Below are 18448 nucleotides of genomic sequence, written 5' to 3' on the forward strand. Positions count from 1 at the left end.
AATCATACAGGTTCTGACATATGCTTCTTTTTTTTTAAGCTTCTCAATAAGTTAACAGCAAGTGAAAATTCATACTGCATGATTTTTTTTTCCATGAAAAAAGATGGATCCAGTCTCATGAATAAGCATGTCCCTTCTGATAATTTGTTGTATGGAGAGTATGACATTTGTGTGACCACACTGTTTTATAACAGTTTTGAAATATTAGGAGTGTGTGTGTGCGTACGTGTTTGTGCATGCATGCATGCATGTTTTTGTTAATACGAGGCATGGAAACATGGTGAATTATGTGATTTTTTTTTTTAATTAGTAGCCACTTTTGAGCTTTACAGTGCAAATTGTTGTTTGAAATACTGAAGAAATGGACGTTTGTTTTCTATTTTATAAGTGTGCACACATGATTGATTTTGGTAAGATTTTGAGGAGGATTGTTCACTTTTTGACGTGAAGATGTTCACATGGAATATTCACTTTTTTTCTTTTCCTTTTTTGACAAGTTTATCAGATAGAATTTAATTCATACACAATATCTGATAGAAGTCAACTAGTACACACTCAAGTCATAAATTCATGTAAAATAAAAACTTTTTTTTTTTTTAATTAAGACAAAATATGAGGCAATAATTTTTCTGGACTAACAAATACAGTGGGAATAAAAGAGTCTCCTCCTGACTAATTGGCATCAGTCATTCTCACCTGTCACTGATCCTGTTCCCTGTCTTGACAGTCAGCTCAACATTTAGGGAGGCAGGTGGCAGAATGGTTAATATGTTCATCTGCCCATACAGAGTCGGTGAGAGCATGAGTTCATCTCTCGCCCTTTCTCCATCATTTGACTGGAAAATCAAACTGACCGCCTAGTCATTCGGATGAGATGATAAACCAAAGTCCCATGTGCAGCACCAACCTGGCGCACTCAAAAAGATCCCATGGCAATGAAAGAGTAAGTCTTCTGGCAAAATTCTGTTGAAGAAAGCCACTCTGATACAAGTGATAGGTATATGAATATACATATACTAGGTCTGATTAAGCACGTTGGATTATGCTGCTCTCAGGCATCTGGCTGGCGGATGTGGTGTAACGTATAGGGCTTTGTCCAAACACAGTGATGCCTCCTTGAGAAACTGTATCTTTCAGGTTGGGCAGAAGCAGTATTTTCAGTTTTTCACTCTTTCATTCCCTTCATATGAGATTGACTCCAGGGTGGACTGGGTGTTTTGTTTTTCTTGGGAGTTTAGGGTTTTTTTTCTTTATTTCCTGTTTCGTTTTCACTTTCAGGTGTATGGTTCTTAATCTATCAACTTTGTTGTAATTACTACTTTTTTTTTTTTTTTTTTAACTTTGTCATTGTTACTTTCATTTTCTCTTCCATACTTTTGTAATAGAGAAAATACCTATATTTGATAATTATTTTTAGACAACTTAGTTTCTTTGTGATTTTTGTATTTTTCTTTAGCTTCTTTTGTACAACAGATTGTTTGTGAAAAGAATTTTCTTGTTTCGCTGGTGTTTTAATAAACACACGTAAACACAGCTCGATTCCCTTTTTTTTCAAATTCAACCCCCACGGTACCTTGTTAATTTTAGCATGTGGTGGCACAGGGAGTGAGAGAATCTGAGCATACAGGATCAAATCCCACACTTGCCAGAATTTTCTTCCCCTCCACCCTGAGTGTTAGAGTTGGTCTGGATGCTAGTCGGGATGAGACGATAAAATGATGTCCATGCACTTTGTAAAGATGCCCATGGCAAGAGTTGTCCCTGGCAAGAATTTCACAGTTCTATCCATTATGTGTGTGTGTTTGTAAAGAATTTTGAGCTTGGTCTCAATGGAGAATAGGCACTATATAAGTGCTAATATCAATTAATCAGTATTCAGTACATATTCATCTCTCACTCGCAGTACACGGAAATAAAATGCACAGTAACACTGTCAACTGAATGAAGTTCAACTTTTAATGGCAAGCCGTACACTCATGCACACCAGCGAGCGAGTTCAGAAAGACAGACAGATGCAAAGAAAGAAACACCACACTTGACTGGTTCAGTCTTCCATACAAACCACTGAAATATTCTCTTGATAAATGTGGAGGAGAAAAAAACAACCCTCAGACAGATCTAGTCTACCACAGTAAAGACAGCGCCATGTATGATAGAGGGAAGACAGAAGAACAGGTAAGAATGCACATCCCACCCACTTCAACAAACAAGTAGAAAATATGTACACCATGAAACCCATGCTGCATGCGTACCTTCTGGTGAATTCCCATTGGTTAACACAGGTGAGTACTTTTTTTTGCAAGGCCCATTTCCATTGGCTGACCCGATTTGTAAGGTCCTTTTTCATTGGCTGACTCAAAGTGAGTAGTGGTCAGATTTGAAGAATTTCAAGTATATAAGGAAGCGCTCATGTTGGGAGAGGTGGGTGGGGGAGGTGGATGGCACAAAACAAAACGCGATCCCCACACATCGCTTCATGAAAAACTTTAGAAATTACATTACAAAAGTGTCTGCCAAACTGACCTTATGAAATTCACAAAATGGAAATGGACCTCACCTATGGTATTTCACCAGAAGGTATGCATGCAGCAGGGTATTTAAAATTATGTTACATTACCAAAGTGTCAGTGCAGGCTGTCTCTACCTGATGTCTAAAGTTATTGCAAAATGCAGCCATGACTACATTTTCCCCTTTGAGTATTTCTGAAATGTGCATACCAGGGAATTAGAAGGTGGACGCTCATAGTCATACCATGCACTGGTCAGCAGTCTTATCCACCCAGCACTGCATTGTCAAAACCCTGGCACAGCAGCCATTCCCAGTGACACCCAACAATACACATCTAGATGCTGGTAATCTCAACACATTCACAATGCAGTGACAATGTGTACACCTTTTTGCGATGCAGCACAACACAGTTCAGCACAACACAGTTCACAGCTTTGCTCAGCACTGACTAAACTGGTTTCTCCAGAAACATTTTTCTTTGCCCAGTAACTTCACTCATCAACAGGTTACCCCCAACACACACCCTACACCCCACCCCAACCCCCAATAATTTTTTTTTTTTCTGTGTATCTTCAGTCTACTGTCCTTTCTCTTCAAGATTGTTATCTTCCAGCAAAACTGCAAAGCCTTGGCTGCTGTCTGAGTCTCACTCAGTCACTTGTGTCCAGATGAACATTTTGTTAGTTAAAAAGATGTCAGAAAAAACACATGGTAGGTCTCCAACTAGCGTCAAAGAAAATATACCGAAAGCATTTTTATAAGGTATATCAAACAAATTATCACTGGAGTCTGTTGCAATACCCAGAGTTTAGTCTTTCAGAAGTCTCTTTTTTTTTCTTATAAAATTTTGCAGTATTATTATTCCTTTATGAATTCAAACAAAGCAACCCGCTATCATTCCTGTATGAATTCCAATAAAGCAAAACCACAACCACAGCATCAGTCACTGCCATCAGGATAATACAGTGTGTTAAACCTAAAGGGCTGGATAACATCACAATTGTTTCCTTCCATTTTCAAACATACCTTTTGTGGTCACAAGCACGGACACCACTTACAATGGGCAGTCACTACACTCGGACAAGGCAAACAATCAACACCTGAAGCTCTGAACACACACTTTGTTCAATGTTCATTGTAAAGAACTGGTACACACACATCTTCATTCCATCTTCTGACATTTTCATAAGTTTGGAGATACTATCCATTTATTTAGTCAAATTAGAAGGGGGGGGGGTCACTATAAGCATACTTAAGTGATGTACAAATCAATGCATTAGTAAATTTTAATTAATGTAACACACTAAAACAGTGTCATTCGGATTTTCTTCAATTTGTGAGCTTCTGAAGTATATTTTTCAGCACACACACACACGGATCTGAAGCACTGAACTGTAAACACGGGTTATTCACTGAAGGGGTGATGGGGGAATTACACCTTTTTGTTAGTTTGTTTGGGGGGGTTTTTTTTAGCAAAGCTTTGGACAAAAAATGAACTTTGTTGAAAGACATCTGAAAGCCATTGACCACATCCACAGAACACACCACACAGCCACAGACCTTGTTCTTCACTCCGGGCAGGGCTGCAGCAGCTCTCTCTGCAGTGCTCAGTTTGCTCAGCAGTAAGGATTTTCCCCCAAGTCACATGTCAACTCTACAGACTGCTCAGAAAACTTTGCAATACTATGTACAAGAAAACTTTAACGCTAAGTAAATTTAGCATGACTATGATTGTTAATTCACATTCAGATTTTTTTCCCAGTCTACTTTAATTCAATAGACACAGGAAAATTCTTAGCGCTGAGCAAACTTAGAGCACTGCCATTCAGCCCAGGGCTCTACATAACAGTCACCCACCTTGGAAAAAAAGCCCTCCACTCACACACTGTACAGATTCCGTAACTCTTACACTGTAAAGGAGCCCAGACTTGCCAGTCTTAACAACACCCTGTACATAAGCTGACAACCGTTCGCCTCAACACACACACTCATCCTCTTCTTCCATGCATCATCCTCGCTCACGGCAGCAGTAAAACATGAAAACGAAACAAATGAAAAAAGACAAGACTATGGTCCATTTCAGTCTGGCCCCACGGATTGAACTCGAAGACTAACCGACACATGCAAGTTTAGTCATGACTTGGGATAAAGTTAGCAAACATACAGACGCTCGTACAGGGAAACTACACACACCACAAGGTTCACATCTTGTTGGATCACACAGCAGCACCAAGATGGATAAGGTTTTAATACTATTGGTCTTTGGAATTAACAATTTGTGTTTTTATTCTCTTCTGTTTATGTTTTTTTTAATTTTTATTATTATTATTATTACAGCAGCACAAAAACCAAGTTCCTTCTCCTACACTAGTTACCTGCACCCATATTTACCCTTCATTGGCTTTCTTTTGTCTGCTTCATTGGCATTTTGAAGTTAAATGTTCCTTTTCATTTTTGTTCAATGTTAACCATCATACTTCTCTTCATATTCAAGAACATATTACATGGTACTAGATCTGCAACTAACACCTGTGCCTGCTGGGGTCTGCTGCTAATGCCTGTACCTGAACTAAGAAGTCAGATGCACAAGGGAAGTTTTGTAAATTAAACCACATCCAAAATACTGGTGCAGATATTCTTTTACTGGAAACTGCATTAAGTAACCAGCTCTCTGAGCCACAGGATAAGCGCCATATAAATGCACATCATTATTAATATTATTACCAATATCATCAAAACCTGGCAAAAGTTTTTTTTCTAACATGTACAATTTAACTGTACACACCAACAAATAAAAGATGGACTTATTGCATACCAGATAAATTGTGCTGAACTCCGAATGAGGAATAAATAAAAACAAAACAAAAAAAACCACCATATGCTTTCTAGATGTGACAGAACTTCAGATGAACTGAAGACAAAACATCACTGGCAAGCTATGACTTAGGTTTATCCACGGGTACCTAAGAGGTTTATCCACAGGTACTGAAGAATGCAAGCGTGTGCATGTGTGCAAAACTCATCATTAAAAAAAAAAAAAAAAAAAAAAAAAACACACACCTGTTAACCAACAATCCTCTTTCCACACACTCATCCGACGACCCCGAATACAGAACCACTAAACTGACTCACGCCCATCACACACCCAGACACCACAGCCACATAAAACAGACAGGCAGGCAGGTAGACGGACAGACACATCACGATGTTGCCATCTTCTTGATCCTCTCCAGACGCATCTTCAGCTCCGACACATCAACAGCAGGCTTGGAGGAGGCCGACGGCTCGGCTTTCGTGACGGCTGGAACTCTGATGTCCGGCTGTTTAGGGGGGACACAGGAAGGGGCAGTGATGATCAATGCTTTTTCTCTCTTTAAAAAAATTTTTTTTTGGTTTGTTTTATGACAGGTGGAATAGCCGAGTGGATCTGAGGGTCCCGGGTTCAAATCTCAGTAATGGTGCCTGGTTAATTATGATAAAGAGTGGAGATTTTTCCAGTCTCCCACGTCAACATATGAGCAGACCTGCTTGTGCCTGAAGCCCTTCATGTGTCTACTCATGTAGAAGATCAAACACACTCGGTCAACATCCTGTAATCCATGTCAACGTTTGGTGGGTTATGGAAACAAGAACATACCCAGTATGCGCATCCCCGAAAACGGAGTGTGGCTGCCAACATGGCAGGGTAAAAACGGTCAAACACGTAAAAGCCCACTCGTGTACATACGAGTGAACGTGGGAGTTGCAGCCCACAAACGATTTGCTTTATGATAAGAAAAGGAGAAAAGAAAAAAAACTTCGGTTTTTTCTTACAAATGTTGCCCTCTCTATCCATATAAATGCAGGGTTTTCAGTATATTCTTTTACAAGATGGGAAAAGCCCCTTTCTCTCTCTCTGTGGCATCTTCCATGCATAAACACAATTATCTAAAACTGCGGTGCGATTCACATACTCAGATTTCATAACTTTGAGATATTTTTTCTTTCTTCTTTTCTCTCTCTGAGAATTAAAAGCCACTTTGACAAACACAATAATAATACCCAGTAGTTAGAGCACTGGACTTTGAACACAAGGGTCTTCGATTTGATTTCCAGTCACAGTGCCTCGTGGATCAAGGGTTAGATTTTGCCACTCTTCCTGCAGCAACACACCCACCCTTCACTCCCACCCACATACATACACTTCAACACCCAACACCCCCTCGCCCCCCCCTCCCCCACACACTTTCACACCCACCCACCCTACACACACTTTCACTCACATTTTACACTCCCCCCCCCCCACACACACACACACGCATCCTCCCCCCTCACGCACCCCTACACATTCAAGCCCATCCCCTCCCTCCTCCCCCACACACATTTTCACACACCCCTACAACTCAGTTGCCCCCCCCTACCCCCTCCCCCCACACATCCATACCCACCCTACACTCTCCCCCCCCCCCCCCACACACCCACCCCTCCCTCCCACCCCTCCCTTTCACACACCCCCTACACTCCCTCACACACACACACACACACACACACAATCTGCACTTCCACACCCACCCACCGACAGACACTTCCACACCCCATCCACACCCACAGACACACACACACACATACACTGCCACACACACACACTTCCACACCCATCCACCCGCACTCACATTCACTTACACACCCATCCACACACATACACACTTCTACACCCACCAACACACATACCCACCAACACACACACACACACACACAGATGAATGGAATGAAAGGTCTGCACTCACCACACAGTCTGAACTGGTGCCGATGTTTTCCAGGTCAGCTTCAGAAGAGGAGTGTGAGGATTTGGAGGTAGGTGTGCTCTTCTCTGCTCGGTTCTGTTGCTGCTGTTGCTGTTGCTGCTGCACACATCCCAAAGTCATGTCCAGGGTAACAATTAGTTATATATATATATATACCCTTCACCATAAACTACCCTCCAACTTTTTACAAATCTTTTGTTTTCATGGGTGCTCCTTGTCCATGTTTATTCTTCAGTTGGCTACATTAACAACAACAACAACAAACACAAGTACTGTTTGTCCATGTTTATTCTTCAGTTGGCTACATTAACAACAACAACAACAAAAACAAGTACTGTTTGTCCATGTTTATTCTTCAGTTGGCTACATTAACAACAACAACAACAAAAAACAAGTATTGTTTGTCCATGTTTATTCTTCAGTTGGCTACATTAACAACAACAACAACAAAAACAAGTACTGTTTGTCCATGTTTATTCTTCAGTTGGCTACATTAACAACAACAAAAACAAGTACTATTTGTCCATGTTTATTCTTCAGTTGGCTACATTAACAACAACAACAACAAAAACAAGTACTGTTTGTCCATGTTTATTCTTCAGTTGGCTACATTAACAACAATAAAAAAAACAAGTACTGTTTGTCCATGTTTATTCTTCAGTTGGCTACATTAACAACAACAACAAAAACAAAAAACAAGTACTGTTTGTCCATGTTTATTCTTCAGTTGGCTACATTAACAACAACAACAACAAAAACAAGTACTGTTTGTCCATGTTTATTCTTCAGTTGGCTACATTAACAACAACAAAAACAAGTACTGTTTGTCCATGTTTATTCTTCAGTTGGCTACATTAACAACAACAACAAAAACAAGTACTGTTTGTCCATGTTTATTCTTCAGTTGGCTACATTAACAACAACAACAAAAACAAGTACTGTTTGTCCATGTTTATTCTTCAGTTGGCTACATTAACAACAACAACAAAAACAAGTACTGTTTGTCCATGTTTATTCTTCAGTTGGCTACATTAACAACAACAACAAAAAAAACAAGTACTGTTTGTCCATGTTTATTCTTCAGTTGGCTACATTAACAACAACAACAAAAAAAAAAAACAAGTACAGTTTGTCCACGTTTATTCTTCAGTTGGCTACATTAACAACAACAACAAAAAAAACAAGTACTGTTTGTCCATGTTTATTCTTCAGTTGGCTACATTAACAACAACAACAACAAAAACAAGTACTGTTTGTCCATGTTTATTCTTCAGTTGGCTACATTAACAACAACAACAACAACAAAAACAAGTACTGTTTGTCCACGTTTATTCTTCAGTTGGCTACATTAACAACAACAACAACAAAAAACAAGTACTGTTTGTCCATGTTTATTCTTCAGTTGGCTACATTAACAACAACAACAACAAAAAACAAGTACTGTTTGTCCATGTTTATTCTTCAGTTGGCTACATTAACAACAACAAAAACAAGTACAGTTTGTCCACGTTTATTCTTCAGTTGGCTACATTAACAACAACAAAAAAACAAGTACTGTTTGTCCACGTTTATTCTTCAGTTGGCTACATTAACAACAACAACAACAAAAACAAGTACTGTTTGTCCACGTTTATTCTTCAGTTGGCTACATTAACAACAACAACAAAAACAAGTACTGTTTGTCCATGTTTATTCTTCAGTTGGCTACATTAACAACAATTAAAAACCAAGTACTCTATGTCACGTCTCGTCTCTGAACATTGCACTGTGAAACAGTATGAAAAAAAATCATAATATTCAACATCATCAAAACACAAACACTGAAGTGTTTGACAACTGTAAAAAAAAACAACAACAACATTTTCATAAAACAGAACTGAAGAGGAGACAACCTTTGTGCCATAAATGAGCAATCAAAGTGTGTGTTTCTGAACTAATCCTCTGACATGGAGCAAGGGGCATAGAGGGGGGTGGGAGATGAAAACAGAGAGAGGGGAAAACAGAGACAAAGAGAGGGAAGTAATGGGAGAGAGACAGACCGTGGAAGTGCAGGAAGAACAAAGCCAAGAGAGAAAGACTTCAGACATCAAACGGTCCACTACACTTTAGCCACCAGGCCCATAAACCAACCACACAAAAAGTACATGAAAATGGACGATACTGCAAAAGCAGAGTCCTAATTAAGATGTGAAATATGTCACAGCTGTAAACAATGCCAGCAGAAAGAAGAAAGTATGGAGAGAGAGAGAGACAACTGAAGAAAGAGAAAATGTAAAGCACAAAGCACATAGAGGGAAGTATGGGTAGAGAGAGACACAGCCAAATGCAGCTGCAAGGAAACTATGTGGAAAGATAGGACACTTGAAAAAGGAGAAATTTTCAAGCACAAAGTACAGACAGAGGGCAAGACAAAGCAGAGACAGAGGGCAAGACACTGAAGACAAAGCAGAGACAGAGGGCAAGACAATGAAGACAAAGCAGAGACAGAGGGCAAGACAAAGCAGAGACAGAGGGCAAGACAATGAAGACAAAGCAGAGACAGAGGGCAAGACAAAGCAGAGACAGAGGGCAAGACATTGAAGACGAAGCAGAGACAGAGGGCAAGACATTGCAGACGAAGCAGAGACAGAGGGCAAGACATTGCAGACGAAGCAGAGACAGAGGGCAAGACACTGAAGACAAAGCAGACAGAGGGCAAGACACTGAAGACAAAGCAGACAGAGGGCAAGACAAAGCAGAGACAGAGGGCAAGACATTGAAGACAAAGCAGACAGAGGGCAAGACACTGAAGACAAAGCAGACAGAGGGCAAGACACTGAAGACAAAGCAGACAGAGGGCAAGACATTGCAGACGAAGCAGAGACAGAGGGCAAGACATTGCAGACGAAGCAGAGACAGAGGGCAAGACAAAGCAGAGACAGAGGGCAAGACATTGAAGACGAAGCAGAGACAGAGGGCAAGACATTGCAGACGAAGCAGAGACAGAGGGCAAGACATTGAAGACGAAGCAGAGACAGAGGGCAAGACATTGAAGACGAAGCAGAGACAGAGGGCAAGACATTGCAGACGAAGCAGAGACAGAGGGCAAGACATTGCAGACGAAGCAGAGACAGAGGGCAAGACATTGCAGACGAAGCAGAGACAGAGGGCAAGACAAAGCAGAGACAGAGGGCAAGACATTGAAGACGAAGCAGAGACAGAGGGCAAGACATTGCAGACGAAGCAGAGACAGAGGGCAAGACATTGAAGACGAAGCAGAGACAGAGGGCAAGACATTGAAGACGAAGCAGAGACAGAGGGCAAGACATTGCAGACGAAGCAGAGACAGAGGGCAAGACATTGAAGACGAAGCAGAGACAGAGGGCAAGACATTGAAGACGAAGCAGAGACAGAGGGCAAGACATTGCAGACGAAGCAGAGACAGAGGGCAAGACATTGCAGACGAAGCAGAGACAGAGGGCAAGACATTGCAGACGAAGCAGAGACAGAGGGCAAGACAAAGCAGAGACAGAGGGCAAGACAAAGCAGAGACAGAGGGCAAGACAAAGCAGAGACAGAGGGCAAGACATTGCAGACGAAGCAGAGACAGAGGGCAAGACATTGCAGACGAAGCAGAGACAGAGGGCAAGACATTGCAGACGAAGCAGAGACAGAGGGCAAGACATTGAAGACGAAGCAGAGACAGAGGGCAAGACATTGCAGACGAAGCAGAGACAGAGGGCAAGACAAAGCAGAGACAGAGGGCAAGACATTGAAGACAAAGCAGACAGAGGGCAAGACACTGAAGACAAAGCAGACAGAGGGCAAGACACTGAAGACAAAGCAGACAGAGGGCAAGACACTGAAGACAAAGCAGAGACAGAGGGCAAGACACTGAAGACAAAGCAGAGACAGAGGGCAAGACAAAGCAGAGACAGAGGGCAAGACATTGAAGACAAAGCAGAGACAGAGGCCAAGACAAAGCAGAGACAGAGGGCAAGACAAAGCAGAGACAGAGGCCAAGACACTGAAGACGAAGCAGAGACAGAGGGCAAGACACTGAAGACAAAGCAGAGACAGAGGCCAAGACACTGAAGACAAAGCAGAGACAGAGGGCAAGACACTGAAGACAAAGCAGAGACAGAGGGCAAGACAATGAAGACAAAGCAGAGACAGAGGGCAAGACAAAGCAGAGACAGAGGGCAAGACAATGAAGACAAAGCAGAGACAGAGGGCAAGACAAAGCAGAGACAGAGGGCAAGACAATGAAGACAAAGCAGACAGAGGACAAGACAAAGCAGACAGAGGACGATGACAACAAAAGAGGAAGACGTGAAAGTGACGCCCATTACCTCGGCTCCGTCCAGACCGCAGCGCGCCCTGATGGCCGTGAGACGCTGCATGTAGTAGTCTGCCCCTACACTGTCCCCGTTGGCTGTGTTCTCCGACAGCGGCTTCATTGCTGGGATCGGGTCTGTCACACACACAGTCACTGCTTTGATACAAGGTTTCGTCTTTTTTTTGTTTTGTTTTTTAAATAAAAATACAATTTATTTATAGTAGTCTGCCTCTGCACTGTCAACGTTAACAGTGTTCCCTGACCGTGGTTCTATGACCAGGATTGATTTTTTTTTTCTTCTAAAATTAAATGAAATCTGACATACTATGCTGTGACCCAGGGGTCAGAAATTATATTTTTGTCATCATTAGTTAACAAGATATTGATGAACTTTACCATGTGCATGTATGTGTGTGCGAGTGAGTAAGTGTGTGTGTGTGTGTGTGTGTGTACACGCGCGCACGTGTGAGCACACGCATTCACACACATATATACGCATGTCTAATCTGTTTTTTTAAAACCCACAAAAACCGCTGACAGTGACTCTGAGCAAAAGAAACTGAAAAAAACCCACTGACAATAACAGTGAGCCACCTCCCCCCCACTCACCCAACGTCTCCGGCTTTTTGCCCTCCCGCTCCAGTTCGATGTTCTTCAGACCTCGCTCGATGTAGTTCTGGAAGAACTGGGACGACTTCTTCAGGAAGGGCTCCAGGTCTGCATCAGGGTACTTCTTCTTGAAGTCGTACAGGTCGTTCAGCCCCTGACCAACATAAACAGACTACACTGTGCCGTTCAGAGGTCACCATGGGACGGTGGAGGGGGGGGCCCAGAGTGCAACAGCCAAATGGTTAACCCTTTCACCGCCAGTCAATTTAGAGTACAAAATTCCCTTGTGGTATAAACACAGAAAAGACAGTGGTCAAGAATAGCTGGGGATTCCCCCTGCGATGTATAGAAAACATGGCCTGTCCTACCACTGAACATTAAGAGCAGTAGGTTCATGGATAACAGACCAATGAATGGTACCTTTCAGTGACATGGGTCCTCTACCACGCCTGTGCATAAATGCGAGCTTGGTGGTGAAAGGGTTAAAGCACTTTCAATCTGAGGGTCCTGAGTTCAAATCTCGGTCACAGCGCATGGTGGGTAACGGGTGGAGATTTATCCAACCTCCCAGGTCAACATATGCGCAGACCTGCTAGTGCCTGAACTCCCTTTGTGTATATATGCACGCAAAAGATCAAATACGCACGTTTAAGATCCTGTAATCCATGTCAGCGTTCGGTGGATTAAGGAAACAAGAACATACCCAACATGCACATCCACGAAAACAAAGTATGGCTGCCTACATGGAGGAGTAAATAAACAAAACGGTCAGACGCATAAAATGTTACATGTCTGTATGAGTGTATATGTATGCACGACTGAAACCTGATAGAATGACACAGGAAATGACTGAGGAATGCCAAGTGTCAGCCGTCAGTCAGCTCTGCCCAGACAGGCAGCCTGTTGTGCAAAATGATTTTGTTTGTAAAGCGCTTAGAGCTTGGTCTCCGACCGAGGATAGATGCTATGTCAGTACTCTTATCATCAACACCAGGGGATGTTAGACAGAGCCGGGAACCGGTCTGCAAATCCAGTCGGGTTTTTTTAAAATCAGTTTCTGTGGTCAGTACCAGTTTTTAGAACTGGTATGTTTTACACTAGAAGATGCCACATGCCAACATGCATGCATTCATCTGCTATATCAGACTGAGAAATAAACACACCTTCTGCATATACTAACAACAGTATCTCTGTCCTTCAAAGAAAACAAACACAGAAACCACATGTGGTTGGCCAATATGACTGCTCCTTGCATATCACCCTTTCAACTTGATTTGAGTTGGGTAAAAACAACAACAAAAAACCCAACACACCCACACAAACAGAAACAAACACACCCTCTGCAAACACATACTAACAACAGTACCTGTCCTTCAAAAAAAAAACACACACACACAGAAACCACATGTTGACAACAGGGGTGGCAGTGACTGATTTTTTTTTTTAATACTTAAAGGGGCCGCTTAAACCGAAGTATGTCTTCTACTGAAACAAAGTAGATACAGAAAATAAAATAAAATAAATGCCGATATGAAAATCCGTATCATACAGAAATACTCTGTCCCAAGTACAACTGCCTCCCTGATTTCATCTTGTGTGTCTCAATACCCCAAAAAAGTACAATAAAGAAAAAAAAACTGCAATTTTTATTTCTATTTTTCTTAAATCATCAAAAAGCCATTACAGAAATGTATATCATACGTAAACACTCCCACCCACCCCCACCCCCCAACAGGACAGTCCCCTGCCAACCGTTACCTACCTCTTTGGTGTTTTCCTTGGAGCCAATCTTTTTGAAGATCTCCACCAGCATATCATGGGTACTCTTTGAAAGACGTTTGGATTTGGAAGACGATCCTTGCTGGAAAACAAAAAAGATCAAACATTTTTACTCCTTTACTTCTGTCTGAAAATCTGAAAACCATGACAACATAATTTTTTTTTTTTTTTTTAAAGAAAGAATGATAGGTTGTTTAACTTGGTATAGTTCTGTTGACAATGCATCATAATACAGCAATAACCTTTCATAATATTAGACATGAGAACAAACAAAACTAGACCTCAGTACAAGCAGAAATACCAACAATATCAGCAGACAACGGGATGTGTCTGCATGAAAAAGCACACTATCACCCACTCCCTCACCCCTTCAAAACATCAGACATGAGGCTCAGCAAACTGACAGCTCAGTACAACACCCTTCAAAACATCAGACATGAGGCTCAGCAAACTGACAGCACAGTACAACACCCTTCAAAACATCAGACATCAGACTCAGCAAACTGACAGCTCAGTACAACACCCTTCAAAACATCAGACATGAGACTCAGCAAACTACATCAGACATGAGACTCAGCAAACTGACAGCACAGTACAACACCCTTCAAAACATCAGACATGAGACTCAGCAAACTGACAGCACAGTACAACACCCTTCAAAACATCAGACATGAGACTCAGCAAACTGACAGCTCAGTACAACACCCTTCAAAACATCAGACATGAGACTCAGCAAACTGACAGCACAGTACAACACCCTTCAAAACATCAGACTCAGCAAACTGACAGCACAGTACAACACCCTTCAAAACATCAGACATGAGACTCAGCAAACTGACAGCACAGTACAACACCCTTCAAAACATCAGACATGAGACTCAGCAAACTGACAGCACAGTACAACACCCTTCAAAACATCAGACATGAGACTCAGCAAACTGACAGCACAGTACAACACCCTTCAAAACATCAGACATGAGGCTCAGCAAACTGACAGCACAGTACAACACCCTTCAAAACATCAGACATGAGGCTCAGCAAACTGACAGCTCAGTACAACACCCTTCAAAACATCAGACATCAGACTCAGCAAACTGACAGCTCAGTACAACACCCTTCAAAACATCAGACATGAGGCTCAGCAAACTGACAGCACAGCACAACACCCTTCAAAACATCAGACTCAGCAAACTGACAGCTCAGTACAACACCCTTCAAAACATCAGACTCAGCAAACTGACAGCTCAGTACAACACCCTTCAAAACATCAGACATCAGACTCAGCAAACTGACAGCACAGTACAACACCCTTCAAAACATCAGACATCAGACTCCACACCACAGTACAACACAAACTTCTACTCTTCTTCCTCCCCCTCAACTCTTTAAGGAGGAGTCAAGGCATCGCACACAACAACACAAAAGGACGTTTTTTTTTTACCTTTATTTAACATACTTACCGTGACCCACTCGTGCAGACTCAGATTTTGTGTGCTGATATAGACAAGGGATAGACAAGATCGGCCCGAGCACTGCCGAGTGGCAGGATCGAGTTATAAAGAAGCACTCCGACGTGGAAGTGCCAATATTAGTCTGGGTAACCGCGGTGGGGCAGAAAAAACCAGCACTGCCTAAGTTCAATGGGCCGTGCACGCACCTGCTCTGTGGGAAAGGGGCGGTGCAGGCACAAGGGAGGTAACCACGGCAGTCACTGGCAGGTGTGCCCTTGAATTTGATGTTTGGGACTAGGGGAAGGTGTACATGCATGGGCGTGTGTATCCCCAAGTGGTCCACCTTCCTCCCTACCTAGAGGGAGGGCATCCCAACTCACCATGGTCAACACTGGACATGAGACGGTCAGGGCATGCCAGGTGTGGGGCGCGGATACATTGTCCGGCCACCTTCACGGACGAAAAACATACTGGATTGAGTGTGCAGAGTGGTGGATGTATGTCCGTGCTGGTTCCCCGTAGGTAATGCACACTCAGTCATTGAAATGTTTGGGCATGCGGAAAGAGACAGAGGGCGACTCGTGCGCTGCTGACTGGCAGGACCTAGAAAACGCAGAGCGCGGACGCATATCAATCGAGTCAAAAAAGGAAACAGCACAACTGACCATTGTGTGGGTAAACAAACCCAGAGATGACACTGGAGGAGGTGTAGGAGGTGGTAGTGGTCTGGGGTGGACTGGAGGGAGTGGAGGAGGTGTGGAAAGGCTGCAAGGCTTAACTTCTGCCCCAAATACTGTACCTGTACCTGTTGTTGAGAGAGCCCGAGGTAGAGGGCCCTTACGACTGCGATTGCGCCTTAATTTTAGCTCAAATGCCCAAATGAGCTAAGTAAGTTTGAGACCTGTTAGGATTCTTCGTCAGACACAAAGCACGAGTGTCAAAGAATCGATAGACAGAAAATACGAAAACAAACTTAGCCATATGAAGAGCACAGGATCAGGAGCCAAGATGGCTGCCGGAAAAAAAGGAAGCCAGTCAGGGATACTGAGGGGAGGTAACCTGCTTTGGGAGGTTATCGTCCGTAGCTACTTTTGTTTTCTACACAATGGCGGGTAGTAGTTTGCACAGGACAGGAATCGGACTCCCTGCTGGAGTCTGCACTAGTGGGTCACAGTAAAGTATGTGGAGTTCAACACCCAACTGTCTCCCTTAATTCTGTGAGGAGTGGTTGGGGCGTCGCACAGAACAACACAAACACCCCATCTTCTCCATTAACCCTGTCAGGAGTCACTGGCACATCCCACAGAACAACACAAACACCCCATCTTCTCACCTAACTCTGTGGAGTTTTTGGCGTGTTGCACACAACAAAACAAACACCTAAAGGAACACACACTCAGGATATGTTTGCTCCAAACGCTCAGGGGCATGGGTGGCTCACCTTCACCATTTCAGACATTTCCTCGTTGCGGGCGTTGTTGCCAGCCACCCCATCCTTCAGAACCTTGTGGAGATAGGCCTCCACCTCTGAGTTGGACTCTATCAGGCCTGTGTGGCTCAGGATCTGTTGATCATCATCATCACCATCACCATGATCATCACCATCATCACCACCATCATTATCATCACCACCACCACCATAATCACCATCACAATTATCATCACTACCATCATCATCACCACCATCATCACCAACATTATCATCACCACCATCATCACCACCATCATCATCACCACCATCACCATCACCACCATCACCATCATCACCACCACCAACAACACCATCACCACCACCACCACCATCATCATCAGGGTGTAGGAACACCTTGTGAGGGCAGGTACAAAAGGAAGAAAGAAAAGGAACTACCTTTCTATACTATTTCCGGATGTATCCACAGATAATGTGGAGGAAAAACACTACATTTTCTGCATGTTTTCCCAACATCACCATGGCCTGGAAGCAGCATCAGAGGCTGTAAACTCCCTACAGCTGAATGGGTCCACCACTTTATTAACATGTCATCCAAACTCCTTTTCAGAACTTTAAAAAAAATAAATAAATAAAATAAAATAAAAAACAAACAAACACCAGTGTTGGGACGGAGGAATGACCTGGGGGAAAGAGGGGTGGGGGGGGGGGGGGGGAAGAAAGCCAGGGAACAGAACCACACACACACCCCACAGTCTCCATTCTCCCTTCTTCAGCTTCATTCCCTCTTTACAACAAGGTCTGAATGTAAAAAAAAAAAATTAAAAAAAAAACAACCCCAAAACGCATGTTACTTGCTTATCTATTACCCTCAATAATTAAGCTTTTGTCTTGTCCCTCCCCCGACCCTTCTCTCCACCTCCAGCACCCCAGCCCAGCCCAGCCAGCCACGCACCTTGTTCCCCTTCTGCTTGGCCAGTGAGTGCAGGACCGTCTTGATGGTGCGGAGGGGCTGGTCGTTGGCGCGCTGCTTCCACGTGTGGCAGGGCAGGGCCTGCATGAACTGGTGGGCGTCCAGCAGGATCTTGTCGATGTTCAGCTCGTTGCACATCGTGGGCAGCATCCGCACCATCTTCCACAGACACTGACACAGCAAACAACATGGGGGGGTAAAGAAACTTTTTTTTTGGGGGGGGGGAAGGAGTGGAGGGTTGTGTAAGATCAGATAAGAATAACTTTATTATCTCCACCTGTAGAAATTTGGTCAGGTGCATTATCACAACACAGACAAGTAAACAACATGGGGACCATAACTGTAAAAGCCAACAACAGCCTCTACAAATATTACGAAGATACAAATGTAAAAAATATCACATAAATAGTTTCATACATACATCCACACACTGCAGGTAATAACTAGTATTCTTAATGTAAAAACAGAAAGAATTAAGAAACATTGTGTGTGCATGTGGTGCGTTTGTGCATGCATGCATGCATGCGTGCATGTGCGGTGTGTGAGAGAGTATGTGCTTGCATGAGTGAATGAGTGCGTGTGTGTGTGTGCGTGTG

The 18448-nt window shown here is 43.0% G+C and overlaps 1 protein-coding gene across 4 annotated transcripts in view; it reads right to left on the reverse strand.

Annotated features, from left to right (window-relative positions):
- Positions 1-116: 116 nt before the first annotated feature.
- LOC143301419 (cytoskeleton-associated protein 5-like) overlaps positions 117-18448 on the reverse strand; it is an 87449-nt gene continuing 69117 nt past the window's right edge. For 2 of the 4 annotated variants that reach the window (XM_076615700.1, XM_076615698.1), the window contains 7 exons: positions 17835-18023; positions 16892-17014; positions 13983-14081; positions 12221-12374; positions 11625-11746; positions 7276-7392; positions 117-5829 (listed from right to left, as the gene is read on the reverse strand). In XM_076615700.1, coding sequence (XP_076471815.1) covers positions 5710-5829; positions 7276-7392; positions 11625-11746; positions 12221-12374; positions 13983-14081; positions 16892-17014; positions 17835-18023 — 924 coding nt within the window. In that variant the 3' untranslated portion in view covers positions 117-5709. The remainder of the gene's footprint in view (positions 5830-7275; positions 7393-11624; positions 11747-12220; positions 12375-13982; positions 14082-16891; positions 17015-17834; positions 18024-18448) is intronic. The other 2 variants (XR_013057780.1, XM_076615699.1) reach the window with 2 other exon arrangements.

Source organism: Babylonia areolata, chromosome 27 (assembly GCF_041734735.1).
Source record: "Babylonia areolata isolate BAREFJ2019XMU chromosome 27, ASM4173473v1, whole genome shotgun sequence".
Lineage (NCBI taxonomy): Eukaryota > Metazoa > Mollusca > Gastropoda > Neogastropoda > Buccinidae > Babylonia > Babylonia areolata.